Raw genomic sequence first — 15,700 nt, 5'->3', positions numbered from 1 at the left:
ATAATTAAAAACAAATAAATTGAAATTGGTATTCTTAATTATTAAATTTACAAATACATATTTAAATTCTTCCGAGCTTGAGGGGTCCGATAAATGTAAAAAATTTACATCTAATCAAATTCAGTATTAAAGTATTTTAATTAAATTATTTGCTTTAAATATTTTTACTATTTTACTTCACAAATAGTTCATAGTGCTAACTAATATTATGCAATAATAGTGCAACTCTGTGATTAATCATATGTCCGGCGCCATACTAATCATCTTCCGACAGTTCCTTGTATTCGTGCGCGAGAATAACCTGCTTTGAAGAGCCGAGTAATTAAATCGTAAATTTCTCTGTAAAAAATTGTGTAAATAAAATGTTTTATAGTGAAATCGAAAATTTAAGTTTGGTTTTATAAAAATCAAAGAAAAATTTTGTAGAAGAAGTGTGTGTTTAGTGTTATTTTACAAAATTAAAACTTCGCCGAAGCAAGTAGAAGAACAGCTAACAGGAGTAAGTGAGAGGAAGAACTGTTTTACCCACATGCGATAATGTAGTAATGCATTTCAAGATGAAAGCTGATGTATACTTTTAGGCCAAACGGAGGTGAGCTCATATTATTTTTTACAAGCTTATAACTGTATTATCTACACATTATAAATATGCGTAATGTACATATTATATGTACATCATATTATAAATATCTAATATGTATTATTAAAATATTTAAATTTTTCATTTTATTAAAATAGTTAAATGAATGAATGGCATATAAATAATATTATTATTTATTTGTAAAGGGTATTATAGCCTCGCTGCAACCGAAGTTACCGTTTTTTTTCCTGTTTGTACCATCAGAAAGTAGAGATCTCAACGAACATAAAGCTTACTGACATTTAAAAAAAATCTGATATATTGACTCGAGAATTTTTGATTGAAAATTAGGGTTCAACATTAAGTCAAAATAAGGAGAAAACCCAATAGTTTTAAATAAAGGTATGTTTACACCAAATTTCGTTTAAAAAAAGATTTTTTGTAAAAGATAAAAATAAAAAACCAAAAACTTGGTTGTTTTAATTTTCAGATAAATTTTGAGGTTATGTGAAAATATTTTAAATCTTACATACATAAATACTTACACATTAAAATCAGCACGTAGCGCTCTTCGAACTAAAATCATTCCTAAACTTCAGAAAATGAGATAACAAATAAAACTTCTAAAAAACTTAATTTTTTCGTTTTTTTTTTTGTACTAAATTTATTGCAACAAATAAAACAAATTCGACATATTTTTATACGGAAAATATTTATTAAATTTTCTGTCAAGAATACAAATAAATATGCATGTATGTAAATAAATAAAAAATATTTATGATAAACATTGTACATTCAATATTTCAGAAGCATTATCTCGTATTAATAAATAAATAATAAATTATCAATTAAATAAGTTAATAAATATTTTAACATAAATTTAACTAGTTGCTGATAATTAACGTTTGCAAAAGGTGTTCAGTCGAAGAAATAACAAGAAAATTATTAGAAAGTATTTTTTTAGTTTTAAAATAAGCATTATATATATAAATTAATAATTGTTTTTTTTTTATTTTATAATTAAGTCTATTTTTATATCCGTTATTTATTTTTTATTTTTTATAATATTTTTAATACTTACAACTAATGAACGCACTTAAAATATTTAGTGACTAATTCAAGCTTGCTTTTAAACTTTAATTACATTATTTAATAACTTTGTTTTGTTTTTTGTTGTGTGGTTACTATTTCTTATTTTGTTTTCTTTAATTTAACGGTATTTTATTTATATATTTTTTCTTTTTTCTATATAAAAGTCTATAAAAACAATATAGTAGGCAAAGTAAAGCATTATATAAAAGAGGTAAATGATGTTGTACGAGTACCAAGTACAAAGCAGAAATTTTATAAAAAACTGCACCAAAGGCATTTAGCTGAATTAATTTTTTGCATTCATCGGCATGACACAATCAAAAAAATATGTTTCTACATTAAAAAATATAAATATATATAACATTTTCATATTTCGTAACAGTGCTGAATAGCTGAATTAAGAAAAAATAATCGAACTCTATTATATACCATTGGGCTAAAACAGACGTTGAAAAGTAACCAAATAAAAACTATTTCAATTGACAATTGTAGTCTGCGTAGCTGAATGTGCTGAATTTGTTGCAGCTGAACCTTATGCAAAATTTTTTGGCTGAATGTGTTTTTTAGCTATGTAAATATTTTAAGAAATTATTTTTTTAAACTATATATGCGCCGAATAACTGAAAATTTAGGCTAAACTTATTTATATATAATTTGTATGCTGTTCTATTGATTAAGAATGAGCTGAATTCAATTTAGCAACGCTAATTACATAAATAGTGTAGCGTTATTTACATCTTTTATGTTTAATATGCAATATAAATTTTAAAGCGCTGAATTTGTCTATATATATATGGTAATGTCTTGCTGAATTCAATCAAATTAACGGTAGTCACGCTGAATTACTATTCTGACAATTAGCCGTAATTTTTAACACATATACCATATATGCTACTATCAATCTATGGATAGAAAATGATAACTAACATTCTAATACACCATGAGCATGATGTTTAATTAATTAAAAGTGAGCTGAATTAGATTTAATAGTGATCATGTTTGCATGTTTAAAATGCGCTGAATACATTTCAAGGCGCTGAATTTGTCTATATATATTTTAGTGTCTTGCTGAATTCATTAAAATTTACGTTAGTCGAGCTGAATTTCAATTCAAACAATTAACCATAATTTTGAACATATATACCATTTATTCTACTACCGATTTATAGATAGCACTACTACAGAGCATATGCTTGGCGTATTATGAATCAATATAGCCTTTGTACAAAGGTCGCTTGGATGCATTTGAACTTTGAATATGGCTTAGCACCGGATTTTGTTTATTGTACATATCTTTATGTTCTTCAACTCAATACATTACTTAAGAATTGCTAAAAACTAAACTTCATTTCTATATTTCTTATAAACACTAAAATTGTACGCGCTAGACTGCCACCAATACAGAAGGCCCAAACAGACTCGAAAGGCTCGTCGAAATATTATCAATTTTAACAACAAATATTCGGATTCGTTACTTTTGAAACGTCGAATAACTCCATTAAACTTTGTAAAAGCGTTGAAAAATAAATATGTATGTAGTTAAAAACTAAAATTACATTACCCTATGTGTTATTTGTTGTGGTCCGAAGACCACATTTGCATATCTTAACTAACAAACTGCCCCAGAGGCCTTTGCAAACGAAAGAAGACTGTTGTGAATGTGTTGTATAAAGCCCAGTCGATGCAGCGCACATTCAGTTCGCATCGGATCGGAACTAAATATAGCGATGCTGTTCGCGCGCATTAGTAAGTGTATGTGTGTGATAAAGACACCTCGTTATGCCGAGTCCAATTCGTATTTCATTATGTTCGCCTGTATTTTTTTCACCGTTTGTCGTTCATGTATGCGTTCGTGACTTCGTCAAAGTACCTTGACTGATACTTGGTGGTCCTGGTATTTGTATGACGGGCATAGCGCCAGCTAATTGTGGGTTCGTATAAGCCACAGCACGCTCTTTCTCCGAATGAGCAAAGGAGGAGAACGGCCGCAAACGTACATAGAGTACGGCTGATATTAGACAGGAAGTTACGAGTATACCTAGTAGTATAATCAATGTGATCGCGAAACCAGGCGTCGTCATACAAATTAGACCATCTTCGCGTGCTGGAAAGACCATGGTTTGTGGTGCGGCCGCGGTTGTGCCATTCGCCTGATCGTCAATGGCAAAGGTGAGATCACCCGAAGAGACGACCTTAATGATACGATTCAGACCTACTTCTGGTTCGGAATCGACGGCACGTGTACGACGTTGTACACGTCGCTCGTCACGCCGCTTGCCGATGCCACTGCTTACATGATAAGTGTCGACGTGCAATTGTGGCGGTGGTGGGCCATATTGTGACTCTGGTCCGACTTGTAGATGATGCACTTCTTGCAGATTGGGCTCTGAACATTGATCGGGACATTGATAGCGACAGATTTGTATTGTGCACTGGAAGTGTACCTCCATGGAGTCGGGGAATTTGAATGCTTGGAAGTGTGCGTAGGAGAGCACAGACGCTGATGCGCCGAAATTCTTAATTTTTGTAAAGCGCGACATTAATTTCGGTCGTGTGACACAACCACGTTGGTCGACCAATTGTATAGGGGCACGTTTGCCATCGTGAGCCACACAATTTCGCACAAGCATATCGAATTTGGAATCGTCATCCTTGATAGCCAACACCATAGTCATAGTTTGTCCGATCTTCACCAAACCAGAAACCTCTGAGGCCCATGGTCCTTTACCAACTTGAATCTGCATCCAACAGCCTACATTATCGCCAGCAAAATCTGCGCGCACCACATCCAACATATCCACGGGGAATGGCCGGAAGGTCACGCTTTTCTCATACTGATCGTGCCATGTGCAACGTAGCTTACGCGCTTGATCCCACACCTCCTGCACTTGTGGATCGTATTGTATGACAATAATATTCTCGAAGTAGGTACCCGAACCAGATTCATGTCCATAACCGTACAAACCATTTTCAGTATTTCCAGATGTACCGCACTCATGCAGACCAATATCGAAAGTGGCCGAAGTGCGTCCTAATCCCGAGGGCAAATGCACGCAATTCATATTACTGTAGTGTCCTTTTGAGAAGACAATGCCATAGAATGGTTTATCGAATTTCACAAATACTTTCATGCCGTTCTTCTCGCACTTTACATCCAGTGAGATTATTTTCGGCATGTCCTGCACGGGCGACGACCAGATCTCGTTATTGCTTGAGGCGCCAACGCTCAAATCGGGCAGCACTTGTTGCGCATGCACTTGCTGTGGTGGCGGCCGTTGTGGTGGTAGTGGCGGCGGTGGGCCTTGGTAGGCCAACTGTGCTGGTGGTGGCGGTGGGCCGAAAGGTTGTCCCAGGCTGAGTGGAATGCTCTGATGATTGCCTAAAGTTGCAGTTAAATGAATATTTCAATATTGTTTTTTTTTTTTACTGAGATCATAACCGAACTTACTTCGTGCTGGTCCTGGTCCTGGTTGTTGTTGTTGAATGTTGTGCTGATATAGCACTTTTGGCGGTTGCTGTGGCTCCGATTCCGATTCCAGCGCCACCTGATCCACCTCGTTGTCATGCTCGGATATTTCCTCTGTGCCAGTGATGGCTTTGACTACGTCCACATCATCTGCAAGCGTGATCTACAATGTTTCAAATATTAAAAGAAATCAGTGACCAGATTGTTGAAAGTAGAAAAAAATATCTCTATTTAAATATACGTTTGTATCTGCAATGCTTATAAAGATTACAAGTATTTAGTTCAAGCTCTCAAAAATAAATTTAGGTATTCCATTTATATTCAGTGTCTCAGGCGGCTGAAATGTTTAGAAGATTTTAGGCGTGACTTGAAATACTAAACCTTTAAATATATTATTCGAAAAAAGAAAAAAAATTTAAAGATTTATTATTTTCGCTCCACACAATATCAACAGGGTTGGAAGGTCATTGACAAATACTTCCAAGAAAAAATTCTTCTAATGAGAGCTAGAACTGCTTGGCTTGTCACAAGGTAAAAAACAGAAAACATTTTAAACGAACATGAGAAAGCATTACGAGTAAGAGAGTGAACACTACAAGTATATCTCAGAAAATTGGGGTAGGAAAGGAGATTTTTATATTTTTATCACATAATTTTCATCTAAAGTGTTTTTTTTTTTTGGAATAACTTTTGGGAGTTAAACTTTCTATGATATATTTATGTGTTTAAAGAGTCGCTTGTAATTTCTTCTGCGAATATTTATTTACGACTTCTACTGATTCATGACGCGTGACTCGAACAGAGAGAGAGAAGAAAAAATCACATGGCGTCCATTTCGGTCTTTAAAGTATCTGGGCTCTGACTTTTAGTCTTAATCTCCTTATTTGTCTTAATCTTCCCATTTGTATATAGAATACTATATACTCATACAATAGTATTTAGTGGTGTACACTCACTCTATATCAGAGCAGGATCATCCCCGGCAGTCAAAGGAAATATCTGAGAGTAAGAACCTTTAAACATTTGGAGCCCTATTTTTGTTAGTACGCCCAAAAACTTGGAAGACAATAGGTGGTTATCCGATAAAAATAATGCTTCTAGAAGCTTTTCCTCATCTCTGAAACATTTTATCCCGGCTTTGGAACCCAAAGTCGCCAATTTGAATCGATAACCTATATATATTGTTTACTATTATTTTTAAAAGTATCTCACCAACACGTCGTCCTCTCAATAATACCGTTTAAGAGCTTTGGTATTTACTACCCGCAAGATGCCTGCTAGCCGAACATGTAAAACACATACCATTTAACAAAAAATACCTACAGATGCAATATCCGCTTGCCATATCTGTTATGTCTCTCTGTTTATATCAATTCCTACATAGAGAACTTGTCAATATCAAATCAGACCAATCAACCATAATTATGCGTAAGCATTCACAATTAAGAGATCCGCAATGAATCCAACGGATTTCAAATGATCCAATTACCAAGTGCGCGCATTCACTGAAGACGCGCCTAATTGCATAAGACCATAATAGGTTGCTCCAATCACATACTGCGAAGCACAAATGTAGTGTCAATTAACGGGAGAACTTCAATTGTGGCACGCAAAGAAAAAGTGTACCATTTTCGCTTTTTCCCCACAATCACTTCCAGTAAACAATGATGGCACCTGTTCTCGTAGATGCACCAAGGCGGCTGAGACAGTTCCATAACGGGCCATACTAAAGAATGAGTTCAAGGCTAGAAAACGTGTCAGTGATTTGTGATATTTTTAGATAAAAAAAGTGCTATTGCTAGCCACTAACACATATATATATCTTCTATATATATATTCTATATATATATTCATTTACAGCTCTACATTTCTGTGTAAATCTATATCTGGCTTGGGTGTCCACTTTTTAAGGTTTTGTTTACTTTTTATCTACTAGCTTTTGCTATGCAATTTCTTTTACTGGCCATGGACTTGACGGTTTCCCGAGCCGCAAAGTTGTTGGTAGAATTTCTTCTGCTTGTATTGCGACAATTCATCAGCAAGACAAACCAGTTGATGATGCGATATTGTTGGTTATTGCTGATGAGCAGCAATCCGTCATCATCAACAACCACCAACGATTGCATGCTGCATATAGTGTGTACGTATACACTTAGAGAAATGCATTTATAACAATATGAGAGTAAGTTTCTATCTATGTATTTATAAAGCAACTGAAATATCACCTAACCATATAAGGTAGGAAGCTGCGACATTTTTATAGAAAAACACAAAAACAAGAAAAAAAATTAACTTCAGTTGCACCAAAGCTATAATACCCTTCACAAATAAAAAGTTTCCACACAAGCACTTGATTTTGATCGGTCAGTTTGTATGGCAGCTACATGCTATGGTTGTCCGATATCGGCGGTTTCGACAAATGAGCAGTTTCTTAGGATGAAAACGACGTGTGCAAAATTTCAGATCGCTATCTCAAAAACTGAGGGACTAAGCTTAGTTAGAGAGGTAGATGGGCATGGCTAAATCGACTCAGCTCGTCACGCTGATCATTTATATATGTATTTACATATATTTTTTAAGGTGTCGGATAGTTCATTCTTCTTCCTTCCTTCGTTCAGGGTATAAAAATAAATGCCAGTAGATACATATATAAATATATATGTATATATACTTGTATATATGACTGAGCATCACGGAAAACGCCGGCACTGTGGCAAGCGTGTAAGTAAGCGCAGACTAGCGGTATAAACTACCAGAGCTATCATGTTATAGATTTCTTTGTCAGCACATGCGTGCACAAGTGCATTCGCTCACATACACTCACACACACACACACTGACAAACATTGCCAACAGGGAAAAGCGCCGTTTTCCATGAATGACTGCTGTGCCGGCAGCCAAACACTTATACCGTTTGTAGCTTGTTTACTGTGAAAATCAAACAGACACACACTTACATACACTTCACTTATATATGTGAGTTCCTAGAGACGACATGAATTTCTTTACGCATGCGCGTTAAACACGACATCAACGCATCACTCGCGCATCGAACATAAATGCGACGAAGCACACATTCATTTGTTGTTGCCGGATGGTCGGTACTAGGCTTATTTGGTTTTGGCAGTGAGTGTTCGATGGAAAATTAGATAGTTTGCAGAAGTGTTGTTGCTATTGTTGATTGCTTTCTATTGACAATAAAAAATACGACTGACAACTTTGACAATGACAGCTTCGAGCTACATACATACTTGTGCTACTAACACTTGGCCAAATACGCACTGCAAATATTGTAAAAACAGAAACATATGCACTTTCCTCAATGACAAATGAAAACGGTACTGTAAGAGGTTAACTTTAGGTACCTGAAGAACTCAAAATACTTGAAATTATAGAAACATGTAGGCCACATCTTGACCTCTTGATGTTCGACATAGATATACTGGCGGTTGTTATTGGTTTGTAACGTTAGGTTAGCTTAGGTTTTGTGGTTAATTCTCATTGATCGGGACAATTACAGTCATGTTCTCTGTTATGCAGGCACTACCTGCCGACAGAAAAACCTTGATATTTTCGCTAACAGGTTGTTCCAACAGTTGGTGAAAGAAGTGAGATCTAACGTAAACTTGGTCCGGCAGTAATGAAATGAAGATATGAGTTTCCAGTTTGTCATCTTTCAAAGGACTTCGACGGTGGTTATAAACACAGGAAATGAATGCAGGAAGCTCCCTAGGCCTTTTACTATTCATAGGAGCTCGCGACGGTGCAAATACCTGCATCTCCAACGATTTATATTTCCCAACGATTCCGTCATTATCAAGTAGCAACTGATACATCCTTATGTGTTTAAAACAGCATTTCGAAGCGAATTTGCGACACAAAAGGTCGCAAAAGCTATCTTCGATTCACAAGTAGTCAATAAGTTTGCACTTTCCTTACTACTCCAATGCTATTTCCAATACAGTGCAGATATATTTCTACTTTTTCTCTGACCCCCACAGCTACCGGGTTTGTATACTATTAAAAACGTCGCTTAGCACTATTGCACTTTGACACAATTGATATAACTGATCAAAGAATATTTCTCTTCACTCCACATGAGACTTTCATAATATATTATATAATATCTTACACACCTCTGCCTTAGGTCTCAGATTATTTAAAGAAAAATATACCAATTTCAGTTTGTCAAACTACTTGTATATGGCATAATAATTAGAACTCATGTCTTCACGATTTGCAGGAAAAGCATAGTCATCCTAGCTTACGTCTAATTTAAGAGAGAGTTCTAATTCTAATGGGAGAGACTTAAAGATAAATTTATGATGTGCTTTTTAAATTATTAGCCTAAGCTAACTTAATTCAACCTTACATTTTTTTAACTCTATAAAAACAACACATTTTTTGAGAAAATGAACACGTATTGCTAGAAGTTTTTTCATATCGGAAATGTTCTTAAAAACTTCAACCTTAAATAACAAATAGAAAAAATGTTAGCTTCGGTACCACCGTAGTATATGGTGTAATACACTTCACAAATAAAAAAGTTGTACATACAAGACCTTCATTTTGATCGATAGACATGGCTAAATCGACTGGGCTCGTTACGCTGATCATTTATAGATAAATTTTAAAGGGTCTCCGACGTTTCCTTCTGGGTGTTACAAACTTTGCGGCAACCTTTATATACCCTATTCAGGGTATCTCGCTCTCTAACCAAGCATTATTTCTCCATTCATGAACTCAAGCGTTAAATTAGTAATTACGTAGCATAGAAATATCTTTTGTTTGACTGTTCAATACAAATTCCTTCAAAACTCTCTCAAATTTTTTGCTGTTGCTTTTTCTCCTCTCCAACTATCCAGTATTCAGTTCAGTTTTCTTGATGATTGCCTTAGACTTACCACAGCCATAAATCAAGTTAATATACGGCAGTGATAACAACAACAACAAGTGATTAACCTTAGCAAAATCAAACAGAGAATGCAAATTAAAGTTCAACCACAACAACAAAAAATGATAATTTTCCAATTCGGTAGAAACTCATGACTGCCTCACCAAATAGTATAACTGTATATTTTAGTATTTTGTGTGTTTCTTATTATTTTTCGGTAATGCGAAAACGAAGTGTAATTACAAACAAGTCGCGGAGAAAAATTATCGTCAAGCAAGAAATTGACCTAGTTTCGGCAAACGAAAGTCAAGAAGCGCGGTCAAGTTGGGCAAACCGAAGCGGGGTGAGAAGAGCACGAAAGAAGAAGAAAAATAGTTTCGCATTTTTAATTGAATGAGCAAAAATTTCGTTTCCAGTTCAGGTGAGCACCTTGCTGCCATTAATACACAAACCACAACAACAACTATGTCTGTATTTGTGTGTGTGTGTGTGTGTAGGCATGCGCACAAGTATTACGCTTTTATCACTTTTAACGACTCTACAAAAATGTTAATTAACTACAATTCAATGATGATTTCGGCGAAAACGCGCGGCAAATCAAATTGAATGAAAGCAAAAACAACAGCAATAATACAACTAAGTACTCGAGTGCAAAGTAGTCGAACGGCAATGCGGCAATAACAAACAGCGCTACCAAGTGAACCATGAGAATAAAATTGACTGTAACAACAAAAACAAAAAGCAATTGAATTGTAATGAAAACGAAATGCCACACCACACGCGCGCACCCGCGGCACTGACGGCGCGTCGCAGTCGACAAGGAAACGGCCTATTTGCAACCTGTTCGCCGCCACACACAAATTCGCCCAATAAAAAAAAAAACAATAAAAGAGATGAACAGCCGAATTGGAAAAATGCAAACTTAGTGAATTTTTTTCACTGAAAGTCAAGGCGCTGTGCGACGCGTGGCGTGAAGCTGGTGTTGCTGGCGTAGAGCGGCTGCGCCACGCAGACTGGCCATTCGTTGATTGGATTTCTGAATGGCTTGGCGCGTTGGAACGCAATGCGTCTACATTTATTGCGTGCGCTTACAACAACAAAATGTTGAATGTGGCTGCCGGCATGCTGAAATGGGGCAATTGCCTTTTTCTGTTATTGTTGCCATCGACGACTATCAGGCGATTTTAGCTTGTTGAGCAGAAAAAAAACAACTAGCTATTGCCTTAACAGCTTACTCGGCGGCGCTGAGCGCGTAATATTATGCATTGGTGCCGTTGGCGATGAAGCGGCAAAGAGTGTCGCCGCGAATGCGAACGCGGATGCGTTGCATACATACAGCCGGTGAGTACGAGCTGCCAACGTGGTAGAAACGCACAAATCAGCGTAGAAAGGTTGTGCGCCTAAAACAAAAAAACAACAAGGTGAAAAACGCGCGTAGAAAGCAAAACAGTAGTAAAAATCGCCAATGAATGATCGACGCACGGCAACGGCATTTAACATATAAATTTGGCATTTTAGAATCACTTTGGGCGAACCTGTTCGCCATGGCCGCTTTTCACCTTCGCAAACGCATGCAGACAGTCTCACTTTTGCGCGCTATTTCTCTTTCATTTTTTTCTAGTTTTTTTACGAGAAAACTCAAGCGCCTTTGCGGCAGGATTGCAATCTCAATGAGAAATGAGGAATTCGTTAGGTCGAAGATGTCTATTGGCGCTGGTGGTGCTGCTGGTGGGGGCACGTTGCCCAAAATGTCGCTTATGTTCGTACTATGTAGGTATATTGGCATTTTTGTAATTTCGTTTTTTATCCGCCTTGTGGCTGCGTACACATTTTCGGCTGTGTCCATCATTGATTTTATTTGTGGCGGTGAAAGTTGTTTACTTTTCTCAGTTAGTTGCCTGATTTCAGGGAAATGATTGCTATCGCAATTTGTGTGTATGCGTGTGCGTTTGCTAATGTGTGCGTGTGATTGCGTTTGTGCGGAAAAGGAAATCTCGATCCAGTTATGAAGGATAAAATGCACCATATATCATTGGGTTTCAGCCTGATGAAAGCTATATAAATCGATTCCGCCGTTAAGCCTTACGTCTGACTAACTAATATTTTCAGTTATCATTAGCATAAACCCTTCTTGGTTATCTAGAGAATTTTCAATACTCACCCTTTTCTTATTACTTTGACCTTAAAGCTATTTGTTGAGAGTTCCGTTTAACGATTGTGTGTATTCTTAACCATTTCGAATTCATCACGTCTAAGAAATTTTCAAGTTTTAAGAGTACTAGAAATCGATGGCTTGATACCCTAAATACGATAATATGGCTGTTTCTTCGTTACGGGATTGGATATATAAAAAAAGGTCCGAGCGTATCAAGCAGGTTGAGCGTTGCTTTGATGAAACTTATGGATTGAACGAAAGGAAGTGCGTCGATATACTCGGTTTGCTTTAGGTAGCTGAAAAACCAAATTCAAACCAGAGGAATTTCGCGGAAGTCACGAAGTTTGAAAGCTATTGCAAGGTCAACATTTGTCTTAATCTCAAGTTCAACTCCGCTACGGACTGTTGACTTTTAAAACTATTTTTTACTTGAGATGCCATAGAAAAGACCGCGCGGGTACCAAATTCAAGTTCAAATTAAGTCAATAATTTTATAATAATAATTGTTGGGCAGAAGTTTAACAAAAATTAAATCAAATCCCAGAAGATAAATGAAATAATTTTTCCAAATCTCACCGTTCTAAAATAAATGTTGACTACATAGTTGTTTGTTGCTTCCAAGTCACCAATTTTTAAGAAACCTCAATCGAAGTGCGAATATTTTGAAAACCCAAAAAAAAAATTGTTTTCAATTATATCTTTCAAATCTTCCGTAAAATTTAGGGTGTGCCCACAAAGAAACAACTATAAATGTTTATTGGTTAGTTCTAAGCTGGGAACACTTTAGACATAAGTAGTTATATACGAGTAGTTAAAATAATTCCAGAACGCAGGATCAGTTAGATATATTGTAATTCCAATTGTGAAGAAAGAGAGAGCATAGTAGGTTAGAAAAAGATACACAGTTAACCCTAATACTATTGAGGAAATCCACATATCCCCATCATAAAATACATAGGTGATACTTAGACAGGGTTCTTTTCACCCCTTTATAGGGTGGTAGTTAGTATTTATATAGATAGATAGATATATATTATATAAATTAAAAAAGCATACTACACTTTTAAATCCATATCTCGAATAGTTTTGAGTTACAACCTACTAAAGGTAGCTGCTCATTTCAATCGGCTCTAATAGTTTCTCTTTAAACGCGACTTTTTTGAAACTACATTTTTCAAACCTTCTTGAGTGATAACTTATTCTGGTATAGAATTTTGTTTTGGTTCATCCACGGAAAAGGATATATTTCCTAAAATATATATAAATATGCTCTTGAAAAATCTTTTTATAGGCTGTCACACTAGGTGTGCACCTTAATAACTGTACCCAAGCATCTACAAATTTATTTTTTAAAAACCTAAATAATTTTAAAATTGCAAAATTGCGTTGATAATGAAGAAATTTTGGTGTTCTGAATGGCTTTATCGAGCAAAAACGGAAACCTTTGAAATTCATTCGTCGAATATCCCCAAAATGCATGGCACAAATGGTGTGAGAAAATTATTTTTAAGATTCTATCATAGTCTATTTGTTTTTTGTTGAAGTTAAAGTGCATAATCTTGAAGTGCAATGATCCTTTCGAGACAAAAACTCTTACAAATATCTGCATACGCCTTTTTACAATTTAAAGAAGTCAACTTGTCTTTTTCCTTTCTGCTAAACTAAAAACTATAAAAAAAACTGAGCACATAATTTCCCACACATCAGCGCAGGCCACCTTATAATGGAGCGAAATTTTTCTCCTTTCCACCAATGTCACTCATACGCCAGCGCCTTGATGCGCCTATCAAGCGTAGCATCGCACTGAAATGTGAAATGAACTCATTTCGCTTGAACTGCAACATTTAAGCACAAAGCGACAGTACGAGCAACAACAGCAACGGGTTGAGGCGTGCAGAATTCGTGATGTATTTAACCGTTAAATCAGACATTTTGACATTTACCTGCAGCTTACATTACTTGCTGCTGGCGAAAAGCCCTTACGCGACCAAAGGAACCCGCCGCCTACTGCCGCTGCTGACATTGTCGCTCTGGCTGTTGTTGCTGTCGATTCATCGCAATTAAGGCAGATTTCACTTTTCATATTCATGCACCAAGCAGAAGGCAAAACGGCAGCGCGCTGAAAACGAAAATTTCACGAATGATGCGCTGAAGGTACAAGCAACAACCACACACTCAAGAGCAAGACTCGTGCCTAGCAAACAATCAATAAGCACTCTTCCTTTCCAGTGTACTTACCTCGACGAGCCGCGCTATTCTCTGGGCAGTGTCATTATTATTTTCGCTTTTCCTTACATGCATTGTTTTTGTAACTGTTGGGGAAGTTACTGTTGGTTGATGCAGGTCTCAAGCGCTAATACGCGAAGCAAAAAGCATATATTCGCAGGCTGCACGGCTATGCGGCTGCCAAGTTGTCAGACAACGAAAGCGCCGCACTTAACCACGCCGCACTGCATCATTGTATCACGTTCTTGGCGCATATTTATGCACTTTCTCCTGATTCTGGATACCACACACACATATATATATATATACATCCGCGATGCGCACACACACACACACAGAGTGTCTTTGTGAAGCTGCAGCGACCACTGCAACCGCGGCCGTTGCCGTTGCCGCGTGTCATCTTCGATATGACTGACTTTCGGCACTTGGCCGTCTGCTGCGCTGGTTTGCTAACCTGCCTGGAATGTACTTACTCACTCACTCAACGCTCGGGCTAAATATGCACAGACGATTTTTACCTCGTTTTGCATTTCCATTTCTTTTTTTCTATATATATATTTATGCCATTTATTCACAATTTTTATCTCCTGCCGCGCTGCGCATTGGAGGTCAGCAACGCGCCGCATTTTTGTGGCTGCTAGCTGGATTCCAGCGTCATCATTATCATCATGAATACCACCAGCAACATCAGCAGCAATGGCATCATCATCATCGTCAAGACCACCGTCATTATCTCCACATACATAACCGTCTGTTAGCCAAAAGCATAATGGCGAAAACAACAACAAAACAAATCGAAAATCGTGTTGTTTTTCGCATTCAAGTTGCCACTGCCACTGCGAACCAGTAGGAAGACAACGCACCAAACCAAACTAAAGCAGCCAAAGCTAACGACTTCAAATGACGCCGTCGCCTTGTCTGTGGTTTGGTTGCGCCGCAGCTGTTGCCGCTGGCCGCGAGCTGGTTGCATTTCGCTGCTTCACTTTTTCCTGTATTTGAATATGCAAATCATTTGTTGGTTATTTTTATCGTTTTTTTATGTCTTTGTTGTTGGTTTTGTTGTTTTCGGTTTGTTGTTAGTTTGTTGCCTGCAAGCACGAGCATTTCTCATCAATTTTTATTGACATCACTTTTCCAGCATTTTTTCACTCTTGCTCTTCGACACAAATTTTCGGTTGTAATTTGTTTATTTGTTTTTTTTTCGGCTGTTTGTTGTTTTGGCTGCTTTCATTGCGCCAGTTTTGCGCAAATAACCTGTATATTGGCTGCATTAACCCGACTCGCAAAT

The 15,700-nt window shown here is 36.8% G+C and overlaps 1 protein-coding gene across 2 annotated transcripts in view; it reads right to left on the bottom strand.

The window, feature by feature from the left end:
• Positions 1–1,392: 1,392 nt before the first annotated feature.
• The window catches only part of dy (transmembrane protein dusky), a 32,277-nt gene continuing 17,969 nt past the window's right edge, over positions 1,393–15,700 (bottom strand). For both annotated transcript variants that reach the window (XM_070109389.1, XM_036376187.2), the window contains 2 exons: positions 5,121–5,301; positions 1,393–5,051 (listed from right to left, as the gene is read on the bottom strand). In XM_070109389.1, coding sequence (XP_069965490.1) covers positions 3,511–5,051; positions 5,121–5,301 — 1,722 coding nt within the window. In that variant the 3' untranslated portion in view covers positions 1,393–3,510. The remainder of the gene's footprint in view (positions 5,052–5,120; positions 5,302–15,700) is intronic.

Source organism: Bactrocera oleae, chromosome 5, assembly GCF_042242935.1.
Source record: "Bactrocera oleae isolate idBacOlea1 chromosome 5, idBacOlea1, whole genome shotgun sequence".
NCBI lineage: Eukaryota > Metazoa > Arthropoda > Insecta > Diptera > Tephritidae > Bactrocera > Bactrocera oleae.
This window is presented reverse-complemented; position numbering and strand designations above follow the sequence as displayed.